This window comes from Mustela nigripes, chromosome 3, assembly GCF_022355385.1.
Source record: "Mustela nigripes isolate SB6536 chromosome 3, MUSNIG.SB6536, whole genome shotgun sequence".
Classification (NCBI taxonomy): Eukaryota; Metazoa; Chordata; class Mammalia; order Carnivora; family Mustelidae; genus Mustela; species Mustela nigripes.
This window is the reverse complement of record NC_081559.1, coordinates 14,852,580-14,871,540: the sequence shown is the minus strand read 5'-3', so window position 1 is coordinate 14,871,540 and position 18,961 is coordinate 14,852,580. Positions and strand designations below refer to the sequence as shown.

General features: G+C 35.7%; 1 protein-coding gene across 5 annotated transcripts in view; it reads left to right on the top strand.

Moving 5' to 3' along the window:
- The window catches only part of RAPH1 (Ras association (RalGDS/AF-6) and pleckstrin homology domains 1), a 97,901-nt gene that overhangs the window by 36,742 nt on the left and 42,198 nt on the right, over positions 1-18,961 (top strand). For 3 of the 5 annotated variants that reach the window (XM_059393247.1, XM_059393248.1, XM_059393246.1), the window contains exons 2-5: positions 2,971-3,090; positions 7,455-7,560; positions 8,376-8,881; positions 18,668-18,748. In XM_059393247.1, coding sequence (XP_059249230.1) covers positions 2,971-3,090; positions 7,455-7,560; positions 8,376-8,881; positions 18,668-18,748 — 813 coding nt within the window. The remainder of the gene's footprint in view (positions 1-2,970; positions 3,091-7,454; positions 7,561-8,375; positions 8,882-18,667; positions 18,749-18,961) is intronic. The other 2 variants (XM_059393249.1, XM_059393250.1) reach the window with 1 other exon arrangement.

The window sequence follows — 18,961 nt, the reverse complement described above, 5'->3', positions numbered from 1 at the left end:
ACAAAACAAACTGAGGGTTGCTGGGGGGAGGGGGGTTGGGAGAAGGGGGGTGGGGTTATGGACATTGGGGAGGGTATGTGCTTTGGTGAGTGCTGTGAAGTGTGTAAACCTGGCAATTCACAGAACTGTATCCCTGGGGATAAAAATATATGTTCATAAAAAAATAAAAAATTTAAAAGGAAATGTTGTAGGACCTAAATTTTTATTGGAAAAGTCTCTGAATAAGTGTCTTATTTTTTATAAAATAACCGACATGGTGACAAATTCAAGAATGGAAAAAGTTGGCAAAAGTTTACATAAATAGTAAAAGTCAAATTTTATTGTTTTATTCAAAATAATATTATTTTGATATTTTAACATTTAATATTTTGAATTGCTTCAGAATTTCCATTTATTTTATGATTCTGTATTATTACACCTTAGCTGTATTTTCATCTACTTTGATGTGCAGTAGTCTAGATAAAATAAAACTATTAATGAAAATATTTAAGGAAATACTTAAAAATCTAAATAATTACTGGGTTTGAATAGTAGGAAAACAAACTCCAAAAATGCACCAGTCTTTGATGTGGACTCTGTAGTTCATTTAGCACCGTAATAATTCAAAATACATTCATTTTGAACTATTTTGCATATGCTCTGCAAAACTGTATGAAAATCATATTCCTATTTCATTCTTTGCAGTATGGCCTCTTACGGACATTTATAATGTGTGCTCAGAATGGAAGTGCAGGCATAAGTATCATTGTCTCAAAGCAGAATATCTCCTAAAATATTTTATCTTCTAGGTTATTCCAGTATGTTTAGTTTTAAGGATTAGGGAGGAAGAGGAAGTTGACTTAAAATTTCCAGTTCTGCCGCTTCTTGGCCTTCACTATGAAGACTGGATATTCCTACTCTTAAATGTTCTGAAACTAGCAACTATTATATGAGTAATTAAGTTACCTAGTCAGATGAGGTTTTTCTTTGTACTAACATTTTATATTTCGTGGGTAGAACAATGAAATAATGGTATCAGGTTTCTATTGAGATAGTTCTGTAAATAGTTCATTAATGGATAAGAATTCTAGAACTAGTACAACACAAATGAATTATAAAAACCAAATCTTTTTAAGAGTCAAATTGTGATTTGGGGAATTGGTGGATATATTTTCCATTTGTCAGGAGAATTCCCCGATTTATAAACGCTTTGAGTAGTGAAATTAAGAAAGGAGAATCACCAGTTTACATTAGAGATAGAAGCTGTGTTCCTTTGTAGTATTAAGCTTAAGAAAATTATTTGTGATTAAATGGTATATGATCTGATTTTCCATATCTTTAGAACTAAGTTCAGTTTGACTTTTTTTTTTTTTTTTAAGATTTTATTCATTTGTCAGAGAGAAAGCGAAGGAAAGAGAGCACAAGCAGGGGGAGTGGCAGGTAGAGGGCCCTTGGATCATGACCTGAACCAATTTGACTGACCGAGCCACCCAGTTCAGATTGATTTTGTGACACTGTTTGACCCTTTCTGCAGAATTTTATATAGTAAAATAAGGTTTAACATTTAGCTTCATGACATCCCATTAGATAATTAAATTCCTCACTTAGCTCATAACCACATTTTAAGGATCACAATTACTTCTGTTGATTGTTGCTTTGAGTTGTTAAATGTGTACGAATTCTTATTTGAGATTATGGATATCTTTAATCTCGGAGGAATTCTTTAAACAAATAGGCAGGTAGTACTTCAAATAGTGCCTAGATCCACTGGAACAAAATTTATATTTCAGAAATGTGAGTCAAGAATGGAATGTAGAATGATAGTATTCATTGTATCCCTGGGAAAGATAACATATTATTCCAAGTTGAAGGGAAAGGATTTGTGGTCAAATTAATTTGGAATATCTTGGTTTAAGCAAGTGCAGGCTTTATACTAAAGATTTCTCAGAGAGAGAGAGACAAACCAAGAAACAGACTCTTAGCTATAGAGAACAAACTGATAATTACCAGAGGGGATAGTTACCAGAGGGGTGGGTGGTGAAGGGAAGGGTGAAATAAGTGACGGGGATTGAGGAGGGCCCTTGTGATGAGCACTGAATAGTGTATGGAATGGTTGAGTCACGACATTTTATATCTGAAACTAATATAATACTGTATGTTAACTATATTGGAATCTTAAGAAAAGGTTCTCAGCGCCTTTAATATTGAAATATTTTATATTAATCAGATTAATCTTTAAGAACTTTAAGTATCTGGTCAGTCATTGATCCTACTTTGTTTTGTGTAATCTTTTCTTCCCTTCGCAAAATAATATGCAGATTCCATGTCAGATATCACATAATTAATAAGAAGAGAGAAAAATATCTCTTCTTTTCAAGACTTATACTTGAAGAGTAATTACATACAGGAAATTTTAGTTCTGGTTCCTTGGATTTTGTCAGAACTGATGAGAAAGTAAGGTAGAAAGAATGCTATGAGAGGAGGAACTAATTCAACAGACTAAATTAACAATTTGTCTTTTCTCTGAAGTGATTCTTGAACTGAGGTTTTGCAAGATACATACTAACTTGTATTAAATAGATTGTTGCAGAATAAGTGAGATAATAATGTGCTGGATTGAAGTCTTAAAATTATTTCTCTGTGGTTTTGGGGGTGTTATAGAATCTGTTAGTGGAGAAAACCTCACTACTATAATATCCTTTGGTTATTGAGAGGGCTCTGCAATTTTAAAATTATTGTTACTTGTGATTCTGGTCGTATTCTGATACAATCTTTTCTTCACAATTGCCTAAAAATTTGAGACATAGTTACTCATTCCTACTCGCTTGTCAACCCTGTCTCCATTAATGACTTCTAATTTCCTTGTATAATATAATCTCTGGTTTGGAAGATTTGACTCCAGAGAGTTACAATTTATATCAGAGCATATGCTGCATAATTTTTCAAGTTTAACCTCTTAAACTTCATTCTACCTAAATGTCTGTATTTCAGATGGATCAGCTATCAGATGAAGAAATTGACCATGGAGCTGAAGAAGACAGTGATAAGGAAGATCAGGACCTGGACAAAATGTTTGGAGCCTGGCTAGGGGAGCTGGACAAACTCACTCAGGTTAGAAATAGTGCTTGAAAAATTGTTCGAGGATTTCAAGCCATCACTGTGTGCTAAAAATTTACTGTGTAGACATAGGAATATGGATATAGGTTCCATTTTTAAATACTGCTAAAGGGAAAATGTCCAAACCTTTAACAAGTAAATAAATGTTAACTCTAGAACACAAAGTATTATATGGTTATTTAAAGGAGTCTCAAAACAAAAAAGCAAAACAAACTTAAAGCAGAGGTTCTGTTCCTCTGGAGGGATTATATAAAATCTGTTTGGTAAGCTGAGATTGCTGGCTAAAAAGGTTTAAAACCCAAAATCTAAGTCTAAATTTTATCAACTCTTATTTCATAACTTAAAATATGTGAATATTTACTACATTTTACATTTTATGATGTAAGTAATAGCCTCACATGCAAGTCTTTTCTATTCTATAATTCTAGAATACTGACAAAATTTCATTTCTGGCTGCATTTTAAAACCATGGCAAAGCTTTTTTATCTTGTTTTACTGGATCTTGTGTTTTTAAAAAAGGTAGAATAGTAACTCTATGCTATTTCACTGCAGATGGCTTTTCTGCTGGTTTGGTACTTTTATTCTTCCCAGTATTTTAAATTCCTTGCCATATAATGTGAAGAGCCACTCACCAAAAAAGTTAGCTTGTAAACTAATACTGTGACTATTTTTATTTTGTTTTTGTTTTTGTTTTTTAATTGTATAAATCTGTCTTCAGAAACAAAACATATTAATCACTGAGTAATGGTGGCTTACTGCTAACAAGTTGCTTTTTACACTTAAGATGTTTCCAAAAAATGTTTTATGTACTATATTAGTGGCTAATAAAGTTTGTTTCATTATTTTTGTTTACTACAAAGTGTCATCTGCACCCACTCATATCACACATACCTTATTAATGGAATTTTCAGCTTTATATTATATCAAGTTTATGTTTTAAGTGGTTAATGAATCTTTTAAACTCGTTTCTAAAGTTTTTGTGTGTTTGCATTTTCTTGGAAGAAAGGTCAGAGCTTTTACCAAATTCTCATGATACTTGCCCCACACTCTCTACCCGCCCCCCCCACACAAAAAGTTTAAAAACCACCTACTAGGTTACCATTTCTTGGTGTCAAGGAGTATTTCTTTTGTTCTCTCAGCACTGTGGGCACAGCAGGTAATTATAACAAATATGTTTATTTGAACTGGTAAATGGACTGAATCTTAGTATGTCCTCAATTATTTTCAAGTTATTTAACAGAAAATATTAAACCTACCTATTATTTTTCATTTCTACTGGGAGACGCATTGGGACTTTAATTGCAGCAGAAGAACAGGGTTTGAGGTTGAAGAATTTCCTATTTTGTGAAACATTGAAATAAGGCAGTGAATGATTATGGATCCTCTTCATATGATAGCTTTGAAAACTGGTTGGACACTGAATGGATTCCTTTTATCTTGAGACAGATGAATAAAGAAGGCACAAATATAATTTAATTCCATGATTCTACAGACTGTCTAGCATTCCTTTTTATTTGAAATCTATTTGATAATGATAAATAGAAGTTAAAGTTTTAAAAGGCTGTTCTTAATTCATGCAAATTTATTTAAATATACACTAACTAACTGACCTTTTTCCTGAATTTCTCTGTTATAAGCAGCTTATATTCTTTATTATAGAGAGGAAGAGGAAAAGAGTCATTTAAAAAGGTGGCGAGATAACTTAACCAAGATACTCTGCCCTGAAGTATAGTATAATTCTAGACTTATCATAGGCAGTATCATAGCTGGGTTACAGTTTGTCCTCATCTTAATAGAGCTTGAGAAGAACGAGGATATTCCTTCATTGTCTGAAGTTGTAGCCACTCTCTGTTAAGATCTTGGGTCTTGGGACTTCCAGGGAAGATGGGAGAATAGGAAGATTCCTAACTCGCATTGTATCTTGTGAATACAACTAGATAACCCCCACCTCAGTGTAATGACCCAGAAAATGACCTAAAGACTGGAAGAACAAACTTTCCATAGCTAAATGTCGAGAAGGAAGAAGGGCAAAGACACGAGGGAAGGGCATCCTGGGCATACAGAGGAGAGAGGAACAGACTCAGACAAGGGAGCCTGCATGGGGAAGAAGTATCCCCCTAACGTTTGGCTTTGAAAACTAGCCGGACCAAATTTTCCTTATCTTCTTACAATCAGTTGAGACTCAATACCTGAAACTTTAAAAATCAGTGGGGTTGGAACTGGACACAGTCACAGCAAGAGAGCTAAATAAAACAGAGGTAAATAATATGCCCAATAGACAATTTAAAGTAATGGTCATAGAGATACTCACTGGACTTGAGAAGAGAATGGAGGATCTCAGTGAGACCCTCAACAAAGAGATAGAAAAAAATAAAAACCAATCAGAGATGAAGAATCCAATAACTGAAATTTAAGATACAGTAGATGGAATAAATAGTAGAACTAGAAGCAGTACAACAGATCAGTAACATGGAGGACAGAATAATCAGTCAAGCTGAATAGAAGAGAGAAAAAAAATAATAAAAAATGAAAATAGATTTTGGGAACTCAGTGACACCATCAAGTGTAATAACATTTGCATTTTAGGGATCCCAGAAGACGAGCGAGAAAGGGGCAGAAAACTTACTTGAAGAAATAATAGCTGAAAAACTTCTCAAATCTGGGGAAGAAAACAAGAATCTAGTTCCAGAGGCACAAAAAGCCCCCAACAAAATCAATTCAGGGAGCTCCACACCAAGATACATAGTAATTAAAATGTCCAAAAGCGGTGATAAAGACAGTTTTAAAAGCAGGAAGAGAAAAGAGTTGCAAGCAAAGGAAACCCCATAGGCTCTCAGCTGATTTTTCAGTGGAAACTTGGTATGATACGTTCAAAGTGCTGCAAGGAAAAAAACGCACAACCAAAAATATTCTATCCAGCAAGGCTGTTGTTCAGAATAAGAGAGAGTTGCCCAGACAAATGAAATTTAAAGGAATTCATGACCATGAAGCAGGTCTATGGGAAATACTAATGGGGACCCTTTGAGTGGAAAACCATAAATAGGAATAAGGAAAGTAGGAAGCACAAAAGCAGTAAAATAAGTATATTTCTAAAAATCAGTCAAGGGACTCACAAAATAAAAGGATATAAAGTATAAACTTAGGGTTTAAACTTAGCATCAACTTATTATAGACTATTATATGCAGATGTTATATACAAACCTAATACACAAATCAAAAACCAGTAATAGATAGGCAAAGAATAAAGAGAAAAGGATCCGGGATACCTGGGTGGCTCAGTTGATTCAGCATCTGCCTTCAGCTCAGGTCGTGATCCCAGGGTCCTTGGATCAGGCTCCACATCAGGCTCCCTCTCCCTCTGCCTGCAGCTCCCCTACTTGTGATCTCTCTCTTCTCTTTGTCAAATAAATAAGTAAAATCTTAAAAAAAGAAAAAAAAAAAGAGAGAGAGAGAAGGGGATCCAAGTAATCATTAAAGCCAAAAACAAACAACCACCAAAATCTGACTCCAAACTGTAGAAAACAAATTGATGGTTAACAGAGGGGAGGGAGAACAGTATAATGAGCACGAAGTAACATATAGAATTGTGGAGTCACTGTATTGTACACCTGAAACTAATATAGTGGTGTGGGTTAACTAGAATTAAGATGAAAAAAATTTTTAATAAAAATAAATACGTAAATACAAAGGAAAAACTGATCTTGGACCTCACTCATTTTGAGTTCAGAATTGTGCCTTATCTTCAGGGTACTTCATGCCGAGAATGAGACTGATCAAAATCAAATCCCCTTGAGGAAAAAGTTAACAGAATTCTCTGCATTGGGGTGCCTGGGTGGCTCAGTGGGTTAAAGCCTCTGCCTTCAGCTCAGGTCATGATCCTAGAGTCCTGGGATCAAGTCCCACATCGGGCTCTCTGCTCAGCAGGGAGCCTGCTTCCTCCTCTCTGTCTGCCTCTCTACTTGTGATCTCTGTCCGTCAAATAAATAAATAAAATCTTAAAAAAAAGAATTCTCTGCATTGTTCATTTCTATTTTGTACCTTACCATGCTTATATTGATATATTTAGCTTATAGTGAATTTATGTAAAATGAGCTCAGTCGCTACACTTGATGTATTTGGAAAGATGTTCCCTCCAAACTAGGATGGTCTTAAATGGCTTAAGTAAGCATTTATCTAAAAATTGAAGCAACTATGACCAAAATAACATGAAAAACAATTATACTTGTCTTTAAAACTAGAATCTAAACGTTGGTTTTATTAACTATTATATGACAGTTCACCTAATCAAATAACAAGCTTTATTTCTCTTTTTTATAATTGAAACCTGAAAATAATATGACTTATTAAACTTTCTTTAGAGTCTGGATTCTGATAAGCCCATGGAACCAGTAAAAAGATCTCCTCTTCGTCAGGAAACAAATATGGCCAATTTTTCTTATCGATTCTCCATATACAACTTGAATGGTAAGATGTAACTGGAAATAAAATATAAAATAGTGTACTAAATTCTATAATGCAGAAGCAACGCAGCTACAGTTCCAAGTAGCTCAATATAAAAACTACATGCATAACTTGAACAAGTTCTTATATTTCTAGGTTTGTGCATTTTTTATTAGTTCAAATGATCACAGAAAAAAAAAAACTAGAACATAACTGACATAGTTTTCTAGTTACTAATAACTGACAAAGTACGTACTCAACTGGTACCCCGTGACAAACTTACTTTCACTGTTGTATTTTCATTGGAATAAAGTCTAGTGAAATCACTTGTTAGTAAGTTTTAAATCGGCCCCTCTGGCCTTTATTTAATGTATTCTGCCCAATTAACTTTCTAATATTTGGAATTGACATAAAAATCTGTAATTTTTTAGGCTTTACATTTTTCTCTCTATGCTCCCAGCTCTTTAAGTATTAACAGCTCTACTAGGGCACTGATCATATTAACAACAGAAATCCTATGATAAAAAGTTGCATGGGGGATGTGGCTAAAACCCCATAGGACAGTATATGATCTTTGCATTATTTTAAATCTTTCAACTTATAATATTATCCTCCGTTGATTACTACAAATCTTAAAAGATGACTATTTGCCTTTAAAAATTTCTGTGTTGAATTTAAAACAAAAAACCTCTTAGAAATAGTGTATTCGATAGGCTTTAGGCACAGTAAGATAAATTTTCTTGCTTCTTCGCTTGCATTCATTGACAGATTTATAAGAGAATGTATGAATTCTGATTCAGTGTATTCTGGAAACATCATGTACGTATTGTTCATTGCAGAAGCTCTGAATCAGGGAGAAACTGTGGATCTGGATGCCCTGATGGCCGATCTTTGCTCCATAGAGCAGGAGCTCAGCAGTATTGGTGCAGGAAGTAGTAAGCGTCAAATCACAGAAACAAAAGCCACTCAGAAACTACCTGCTAGCCGACATACATCAAAACATGGCACTTTGAAAGGATTGTCTTCTTCATCTAACAGGATAACAAAACCATCACATGCCAACTACTCCCTGGATGACATCACTGCACAGTTAGAACAGGCTTCTTTGAGCATGGATGAGGCTGCTCAGCAGTCTGTACTAGAAGATACTAAGCCCTCAGTAACTAACCAGCACAGAAGAACAGCGTCGGCAGGCACAGTGAGCGACGCCGAAGTGCGCTCTATTAGCAACTCCTCTCGCTCCAGCATCACCTCCGCGACCTCCAGCATGGACTCTTTGGATATTGATAAAGTAACACGCCCTCAAGAGCTGAATTTGACACATCAGGGGCAGCCAATTACCGAGGTAGGTAGAGGAAACTTTTTTCCTGCTATTTTAGTACTTTAAAAAGGAAGGAATGGTATTTTTAATTAACTAATTTTTTTCTACATTGAAAATTTGTCAGGATTCTTCTGAACTAAGTTTTAAAGTCACTGCAGAAGGAATATATTACCAGATACAGCAATGTTAATGATTAAGAGAGTTTCTTCATTTTATTCTTAGGCTATTTGAAGCCCTTGAATTAATATCAGTTGTTTCATATGATTAAAAACTTGAAATGTGGATAACATCTTGCAAAGCTGTTGTAATTGTTATAACAGTAACTCCTGTTTAGTGTACGTTTATTATAAAACAACAACTTGAGGAAAAAATGCCTACCACCGCTATAATCCTCCAGGATTCTGTTTTATTATCAGATTCAGGGTACTGTAGTGGAAAGAGCCACTGGGCTTGGAATCAGAAAACTGGGTTCCAGCTGTTCCCTTTGCCACTCACTACCCACCAGACTTTAAATGAGTGATTCAGCCTCTGCAAACATCAATTTCTCATAAGTAAAATGGGTCTAATAGTACGTGGTCTAATCCTCAAACGGTGGTTCAGGTTATCAAAAGTGATAATATATTATGTGAACAGGTTTTTAAAGGACAGAGTTCTTCTGGATGTGATGGGGTGAGGGCAAGGAAATGAATTTGTGTTAAAATAACTTTAGCGAAAGCTGAGTTTGGTGTAGGTAGATTCTTTATCGAATATTTTTGTCAAGAAGACGGCAGTATTGTTACAGGGTAGCAGCAAGAAAGAAGATCAATGTGGGTAAAATAAAGCCAGCCTTCTGTTCAGTTTTTGTTTACAATCCTGTCTACCACAGGGTAAAGTGATCTACTTATGAATGATCTTGTAAAACACAGTTTAAAGAATTACAGAAAAATTTAAAATTTATACCTGTTACTCAACATTATTAATTTTCCCCCCATGGATTTAATTTCATTAGATTAATTTCCATCAGTTAGTAACTCTGTAGCCATTAATGTACTCAGTTTATTCTGGGCACTGTGAAACAAAAGCAGCATGAATCGTGGTGGTTTGGAGATAAATATGAGTTTAACTGCTTGTGAAGAAAAAGTATATCAATCTAAAAAATAAATTGTCACTTATTTAATATGAAGGTCATCTAAGTGGTATATATTCTGTGAGAACTTAAAAATTTTTTTCTCTCATATGATACCTAAGGATTATATTTAACACCAGCTATGTAGTATGTGTCATTTAGGTCTTTCAGATTTTCTTGTTGGGATATGAGCAATATTTTTTTAAGGGCATGCTTTCTTGGTTATTCTTTGTTTTGAATGTTGATAGTCCTTCTTTCTAATCAGATTATTTTGAGTTGGGTCAAGACGCATGAGGTCAGGTGTTCTCTCCCAGTAATCTCTTCAGTTGTGACCTAGTGGTATTCATGGACAAAGATACCAGTGTTATAATGTTTAAAATAAAGTTCGGTGAGTAAACCAGGAATAAAGCAGGAAAGGAGGTGAAATCTTCTCTATCCGTCCTATTCTTTTGTCTTGTTTGGATGAGTAGAAAAGTGGGTTAGCAAACCTGAAGCTTGCTTTAGTGTACTTTTTTATGGATCTGGTATGTTCTTCAAATCAAGAAAACCAGTTGAGGCTTACTAGATCCCAAACCCATGTATGCAGTTGTCCCTACACTGGAATATAATCTCTAAGAAATATTTTAATTACTTTTGCATGTGTGGAGTTTAAAGAGTCAAAATCGTTCTGTGAGACTTGTTACAGAAAACTTTGCTCTACATGTGCACACACATGCCATATCCTCTCAGAGGTCAGAACTTCCTACTCTTAGCTGATTCTCAGGGTTTTTAACTCTGTGTCATTAAACTGTAGTTATACTGGTATTTCTTGATATTTTTCAGTTGTGTGTGTCATCTACTGACTTCCCACTCTGGAAGATTAGGGTATAGACACCTCTTCTTTAGACAGTTCCTCTCCCTTCTCCCCTTATGCTCCCCTGGCCTCCCAATTTATTTTGGTTGGTTTACTATTCAGTTTTTATATTATCATGACTATGTACATGCATGCAGTTTGGTGCTAAACTATATGCTTTTATTATATTTCCTTTCTGCGACATTACATTTTACTTACCTGGAATTAATAATTGTCTTGAGATTTTAAAATGTATAGGTTTTTGGTATGTTTATCACTGTTTCGACTCCAAACTTTCCCCACTTGATTTCAAGTCTCTTAGTTCAAACAATATTAGTGTTCTGTTAATATCATCTTAAAATTCTTTGCTGTCTTTCATAGTCTTTGCTCTAGTGTCTTTCTTAGGTCTTTTCCCTCAGGTGTGTGAGCTGCTCCAGAGAATACGATTCCTCTATCCTCCTGCATAGAGGGCATATGTCAGCTGTTCAGTGCTTTTGCAGTCCATTGGGGAAAGAAGACTTGCAGTGTAAGGTGGTCCTCAGTGTTTAGTATGTGAACTTCCATCTAATCTTTTTAGGTCAGGATTTCTCAACATTGACTACTAACATTTTGGGCTAGATAATTCTTTGTTGTGGGAGCTATCTTGTGCTTTGTAAGACATTAGAAGCATCATTGGCATCTCTCTTGTCCACTAGTTGCCAGTAGTGTATACACACCTCCTTCAGTTGTGACAACTAGAAATGTCTCTAGACATTGCTACGTGTTCCCCATATGGCAAAAGTCCCCTGAGAATCACTGCTTTAAGTAGAAAAGATTATTAGCAAGTCCTAACCCATTTTCTTCATGGAAAATGATCTTGGGTGTTTTCCTTCTCCTGGCTTTTTTTCTTTTTTTTACTATAAACTTGACTAATATAGACAGTTTCCAGGAAATATTGTGCACTATAAACTGACTCTTGATTGGTGAGTGCATATGGACCAGAAAGACTGTGAGTGAACTTAAAAGAAGCCTATGAAAAGACACAGACCTTTGTTTCCTGGTGTGAAATTTATCAGTTTTGTAAGTGAACCTAAATACATCCCTTGAGGGTTTCTAGAACCTGCACTCATTGGCTGTTAAAATATACTGCTGGTTCCTGTGGAGTATGAAGTTTCCCATAGCCAGGGTGGTTTCTGTACTTACCGCCATGATTTTTGTGCCTTAGAATGGTGGGCCCAGAAAAGGATTCTGGTGGCCTGTATAGATTCTTTTTAAAGATACCATGTCTCATGCTAGTATGCTTTATCTTTCTGTAGAACTAAGCGAACTTGGTGCCAAGCTATGGCCTTTTGGGTCCTGTGAGTGACTCTCAGTCTGAACCTGAGACCCCTGTTGGTCTGCAAGTAAAGGAAGCAATCTGTGAGTGAACTGTTTGCTTAAGCATGCTTTCAACCAGTCCTTCTGTTTTTATTCCCACCAGCACTTCTATTGAGATGCCCTTCTGCTTTTCTCTAGTGTTGCCTTAACATTCAGCTTTCCTTGGGCCTGACATATCTAACGTAATCTCCTCTTCCTGTCTGCAGTCTCTTGACTTTGGTGTGCCCCAAGGTATAGTCCTGACTCCTTTTCTGTCTGTATCCACTCTTCTTATGAGCTTAAGCACTGACAACTCCCACATTTTAATACCCTATTTCATTTATCTAAGACACACCTTTCCCCCACATTTTAATGCCCCTAAAACAATGGTTCTCAACTGGGAACTATTTTGTCCCCCAGGGGACATTCAGCAGTATCTGAAAACATTCTTGGTTGTCACTGATAAAAGGATGCTACTGACATCTAGTGGGTAGAGGCTAAGGGTACTGCTAAAACCCTACAATGTACAGGATAGCCACCACAACAAAGAATTATCTGACCCAAAATTGTGCCAAAGTTGAGAGACCATGTTTTAGAAATAGGTGGCACCTGTCACTGTTAGCAAAGTGGCAATTCTGTGTGAAGTTTTCTTTTGACAGTTCCTGATAAAAATCAAGAAAGTACCAGCATTAAGTCATATTAGAGTCGAAGAAATACAGGTATCTTTTGCCAGTGCCTCTCCCCTGAACTCCAGGTTCATACATCCTATCTCTAATCAGTATCTCTATTTGGATGTCTAATAGGTAGCTCAAATTTAACTGGTCTAAAACCAAAGCCCTGGTTTCTCCCAAACTAACTCCTCCAAAGTCTTCTTCATCTTAGTTAATGGCTCTTCCGTCCTTCCCATCCAGGAGCAGATTCTGTTGCCTTTACCTTCTGAGTATATCCAGAATTTGATCACTTCTCACCACCTTCACTGCCACCAAGCCGACATCATCTTGATGTAAATTTTTGCAATAGCCTTCCACTTGGGCATCCTATATTTACCTTTTCCTTAATAGTCTACCATCCATACCGAAGCCAGAGTGGTCCTATTAAAAGTTAGTTAGATACTGCCCCTCTTCTTCTCAAACCCAAAGACTTTGTATCCTATTATAAAACTGAAATCCCTGCAGTGGCCTGCAGGTCCTTATGGGATTTGCTTTCTGCTTACCTCTGCCTCTGTTTTCCTTTCTTTCCTCTTCTTCTTACTTGGCCAGTCATACTGCCTCCTAGTTCCTTGCCAGACATCTGAGCCTAGTTAGAAAAGTCAGTTTGAAGTTGGTAGTGTTCCATTTTTGGGACATGGGTAGTTAAACTGTCCATCTGAAAATGAAATAATACTGTGGCTTACCTTTTTGTCTTGTTGCTCTCTGAAAGCGAACAGGGATAGGCACAGTACAATTTCACATCAGGAAGAGTAAGTCTTTTTTCCCTGCCTTTCTCTTTTCTGACTTTTGTTGAAATACTGTGCTTTCAGGCACTTCATTTAAGTCATTTAAGTTCATTTAAGTCTCCCATTATCCCTTTGGTAGGGGCATTTATTCCAAACAAGAGATTTTAAGTAGGTCAGGTAACTGAGAAACCTGTATTTGAATTATGAAACTACACTTACCTCCCAGTTTTTATCAGTATCTTAAAAATAAAGTGAAGCTGATTGTTTAAAAATTATTTCCTAAGTGTTAAAAATGTTGTAGTATAAAATATTTTCTTTGGATAAGCATAAAAATGGATTATAGAATAATTTCAGTCAGTGTTCTTTTGAAATCCATCAGTAATGTTCGTCTACTAAGTTTTTAACCCACTGAGCCACCCAGGCACTCCTCATCTACTAAGTTTTTAAATTGGAATTCAGTGTGGTTGAAATAATTCTACTAAGTTTCTGTTTGTATCTTAACCAATGTGAAATAAATGTTGCAGCTGATTTCCTGGCATTGTTATGGCACATTTACTCATGTTAACTGATAAAAACAATAGTTTTCAGTTAGATAGAAGTTTGCAAATATAAATGGTAATTGCATGTTATAAATTTTACATAAAATAAAGTTCACTGATAAAAAGTTAATGCTAACACATTCCTTTATTTTCTGGTGAGATTTAAACCTTAATGATGCTTCTAAATTTGGAATTTTATACATGAAAATGTACTTCTAAAATGAAAATGCTTTTAAAAGCTATTGTAGGGCATCTGAATAGCAGAGTTGGTTGAGTGTCTGCATTTTGCTCAGGTCGTTATCCCAGGGTCCCTACTCAATAGGGAGCCTGCTTCTCCCTCCCCCTCTCTGACTCCCCCTGCTTGTGCTCGCTTGTGCTATTTCTCTCAAATAAATTTTAAAAATCTTTAAAAAAGGTTTTATTGTAGTTTATGGCAGAGTCCAAAGGTTTTGTTGAATCTTTTTAATACTTGATGATTGTTCCATAAATATTATAGGAAAAAATTCCTTAGTATCTGAGCTACTAAAACTTCTGAATGTTATCATTGTTTCCCTCATATTTATAGTTTTTTCCTAAGTGAAATCTTCCATGGATATACCATAACTTGTGATATGCCAACAGCATATCATAGGTTCAGTGCAATAAATTTTTCCAGTTCCTTCACTTTTCAGAACTATTTCAAGAATTAATGTGTGCAGAAATTTTGAGGTAGTGGACAGAAAATAGCAATTGTGTTTATTGTAGCCCTGGGGGTAGAGAGCCCCACTGGCATTTAAGTCCTAAATTCTTATCAAGCAACCTTTGGTCTGAAGTATTAACTGGATGAAAGCACAGGGCTTCCTCAAACTTTTAGAGGCCTACCTATCTAAAAAGATGGGGATTATTAATTGACTTCTCAGTTATTGCAGCTACGTTATTCTTAAAATTCTAATGACTGTGTTGCTACATTTCACTGAAATTTATTCACATGTACCCATCTGGTGTTTAATTCCAGATTTCCCTGGCCTAGTGAGGTTAATAAATAGCAAAAAGAATAGGTTTCAGATGAAAGAAGAGGTGAAGATTTAATGAAAAGCATAGTGAAAGTCTAGTTCTCACCATACTTTTCAAATACGCTACTCCAGTTGACATTGGCATATACGCCAGGATTCTCATTTTGTGTATTTCCTAGTAATCCGTGTCATTTTTATCTTTGAAGAAATAAAACATCATCATTATTTGATTTTAGGTCTGTTTTGTCATTATTTTGTGTTGTGGAGGGCTAGTCCACAACACAAAAAGGTGTGTTGGTCCAAAAAAGGACCTTTTTTTGGAACAAGAATAGAAATGTATTTATCTGTTTTTAAAATGGATGAGGACTATAAAATATAAATAATTTTTATTTTTTAAAAAGATTTTATTTATTTGAGAGAAAGAGAGTGAGAGAGAGAACATGATTAGGGTGAGGGGCAGAGGAAAAAGCAGACTCCCTGCTGAACAGGGAGCCCAGGTCTCCCAGGATCGTGACCTAAGCTGAAGGCAGATGCTTAACCAACTGAGCCACCCGGACTCCCTAAAAGAAATTATTTTAGAAGGAATTCAGACACATACTGGCTATATAATGGCTAGTAAAAGGAGAGAAGGAAAAAAAGAGGGAGTAAAATAGAAAAATAATATCCCCTACTCTACTGAGTGCTTATTTTGTGTTGGACATTGTATTTAACAACAGGCTGACTCTGCACAGTGTCTTGTCGAATAGATACCATTACCTCCGTTTTCACAGTGGAAGGAACTGAGGCAGAGAGTGACTAAGTTCCCCAGGATTTGAACCCAGACAGTCGAGTTGTAGAACTCACACTGCAATACCATACTGCTACATCACAGAATTGAAGAACAATCAAGACAAGGCTAGACTGGCCAATGCTCTTAGACCCAGACCTAGAGATTGAGATATAAGGGCAGAAGAAAAAGGGCAAAGAGATTTATGTTTATGCAGTAACATCCCCATCTTGTGGTGTTTTAGTATATTCCTGCATGTATTGTTAAAATTTAACAAATGTAAACTAGCTCTACCTTAAATGAATTGAGGCTTAAATGAAATTCAGATGAGGGCTGGTGGTTTCTCACTTGTGTAATAATAGTAATGTTATTCACTTAATTCTTATGGCAACTTTTGGAGAAAATGCTGTTATCCCTCTATTTTACCGTGAGAAAGCAGGTTAAACAGTAAGCCTAGAGTCACATTTGTCAGTAAACAGCTGAGCTGAAGCCCTAACCTAGTTACTCTAGCCCTGAGGTCTGCATTCGTTACCATTAGTGCTTTGCTCATTTTTAATGTTTGTGAAAAGTGCACACATGTCAGCAAAGGATGAATGTAAATCTGTTTTATTGAAACACTAATGCATGTTCACAGACTTCCACTTCTTTTTTCCCATTGTAATCTAAGGTATTGGCTATCAAAAGGAAGTGTTTTATTTTGTTCTTTGGTATAAGGCCATTTCTTGATTATGGTTTGGCGTCTATGTGAGATCAGTGCTTTTCTATACACCTGCCATCCCCCACCCCCTACACCAGCACAAGATTCTGACTTGAAAATGGTACTTCTCTAACATGTTACAGATTCAATTCAAGAAAATGGTGATCCATAACTAATTTTGCAAAGAGTTTTTGAGGGATTGTTGGAGAATTTGATAGCTTGATAACAAACAAAAGTCTCTAGAACTGAACATGTTTAGAGCAAAAATGATGTGTAGAATTGATCCTCAGATTCATTTTGAGGTAAAAATTGGGTTTGGGAGTGGTTTTTTGGTTTTTGTTTGTTTACTTGTTTTTATAGAAAAGTGTTTAAATATTTTGTAGAAATGGAAACTAAGATTAAATAAACTGTTTATATCATCCCATAATTCCTTTCCATCTTTATTAATGTAACAACATTTAATCTTCACACATGTACTATTTCTACTGTTTTTGTCACCTTGCCTACATTCATTTTTGGTGAGGATGTGTTGAATTTTAAGAACTAATGTTCCATCATACTTTTTAATAACATAGTATATAGGCAGTCATCTCTTCTTCTGAACACCACAGATTTAGATTTTTTTTAATTAACCAATAAGCATTTGGAAATATGGAGAGTTTGTGTGAGATTGAGTCTACAGAGAATAGATTTTTTAAAAGCTTTTTGTTTTAAAATAATACGAAACTCAAAAAATTGAAAGAATAGCACGAAGAACTCAGAAACTCATTACTCAGATTCACTGATTTTTTTAGCATTTTGCAACACTTGCTTTATTGTTCTTTTATATATACATTTGTTTTCCTGAACCATTTTAGAGTCAGTTGCATTTGTTATGTTTTTTAGCCTTTAATAGTTGTCTATATTTATTTATTTTCCAAGAATGAGGATATTGACAATATTGATTTGATAGGCCTGCCATTGATAATAGTGATTTACACAGTGCTATTGAATATGTTTAAGGCGATAATGTAGAGAAGGCAAAGCGAAAATAGTCTTGATCTGGCCAAGCTTGTGGCATGAAGTTCAAGAAGAAATAGTTATTCACACATGCCCTAAATATTTGATTACCTCTGCAGTACACTGGGCTCTAAGGGATGAAATGTGAATGTAATACACAATGTGCTTACGAGTTTATGATTTATAGTGTGAGAAGAGGGTGTCAATACAGACAACCAAGCAATTTCAATTTCAGTACAGTGTGATAAGTGCTATGATAGGAAAGACAGAAAACCCCAGTTAAAAGGTCACGGATGACTTTGAGAATGAATTACAGAATGCAATACAACCCAGAGTATTCAGACTTTGGAGAGGGATGGATGCTAGATTGTGGGAAATTGAGTGGTATGTGGAGGGTAGCTAAATTCAGGAAATTTGGCAGTGAAAAGGAGAAAACACTAGTTTAACAAGAGGTGTGTACCCAGCAGTATTAAATATTTTTCTGTCTTTCACACTCCCAATAAGCTGTAGTAGTTGAGTATCAGAGACTTGAGAAAGAGGGGCAATGAGTGGGATGTAGGACATGCTTAACTTTAGAGGGAAATACATATTTATTCATACAGAAATGGAGAGGAGGAGGAGAATAGGGGTGCACTTACAGGATTCATTTTAGTGATGAAAATCCTCTGAATGGATGTGATGTTCTTAGTACCAGGAGGGGGGAAGTGAGGTCATATGAAGAGATAAAGGGTGAAACTAGAAGCTTGACCAACTTGGAAACTACTTAGAATGATCTTAGAGGGAATGACTTAGGGAGTGACGGGAAGAAAGGAATAAGAGTACTGCTAAACAGCAGTCAAGGCCCAGTTAAACCAGGAATTGGCACTGGACTTGGTATTCTCCTATAGAGCTCTGCTGTCCAGAAGTGAGGTTATCCTGAAGATATCAAGGGTTAGGATCATCTGGTTCTTTTATTTTTGCAAAATATAATGAAAGATGCATGCAACTTTTCATTACAGTTTTGTTTCAACAATTCATTTCAGTGATCTTTTTCTCTTCCTGCATGATAATGAGACTGGCCCTTTTCCACCTCCTTTACCTATCATTTTCTTCCTTCCTGCATTTTCACAGCATGCTATTTCTCTGAGATGTTCCAGCAAGCAGGCCAAGCATCATATTGACTTCACAGAAGAACAGGCTGAGCTGACACCTGTAAGTTCTGTAAATGTGTCCGTGTGACTACTTACATAGCAGTGCAGAATACATTCTTTAGAACTCCTGATGATGAAATCTGGTCATAAACCTTAGGTTTTTTTAGTAAAAATTAAACCCGACAACATGGATGGAACTAGAGCGTATCATGCTTAGCGAAATAAGTCAAGCAGAGAAAGACAACTATCATATGATCTCCCTGATATGAGGAAG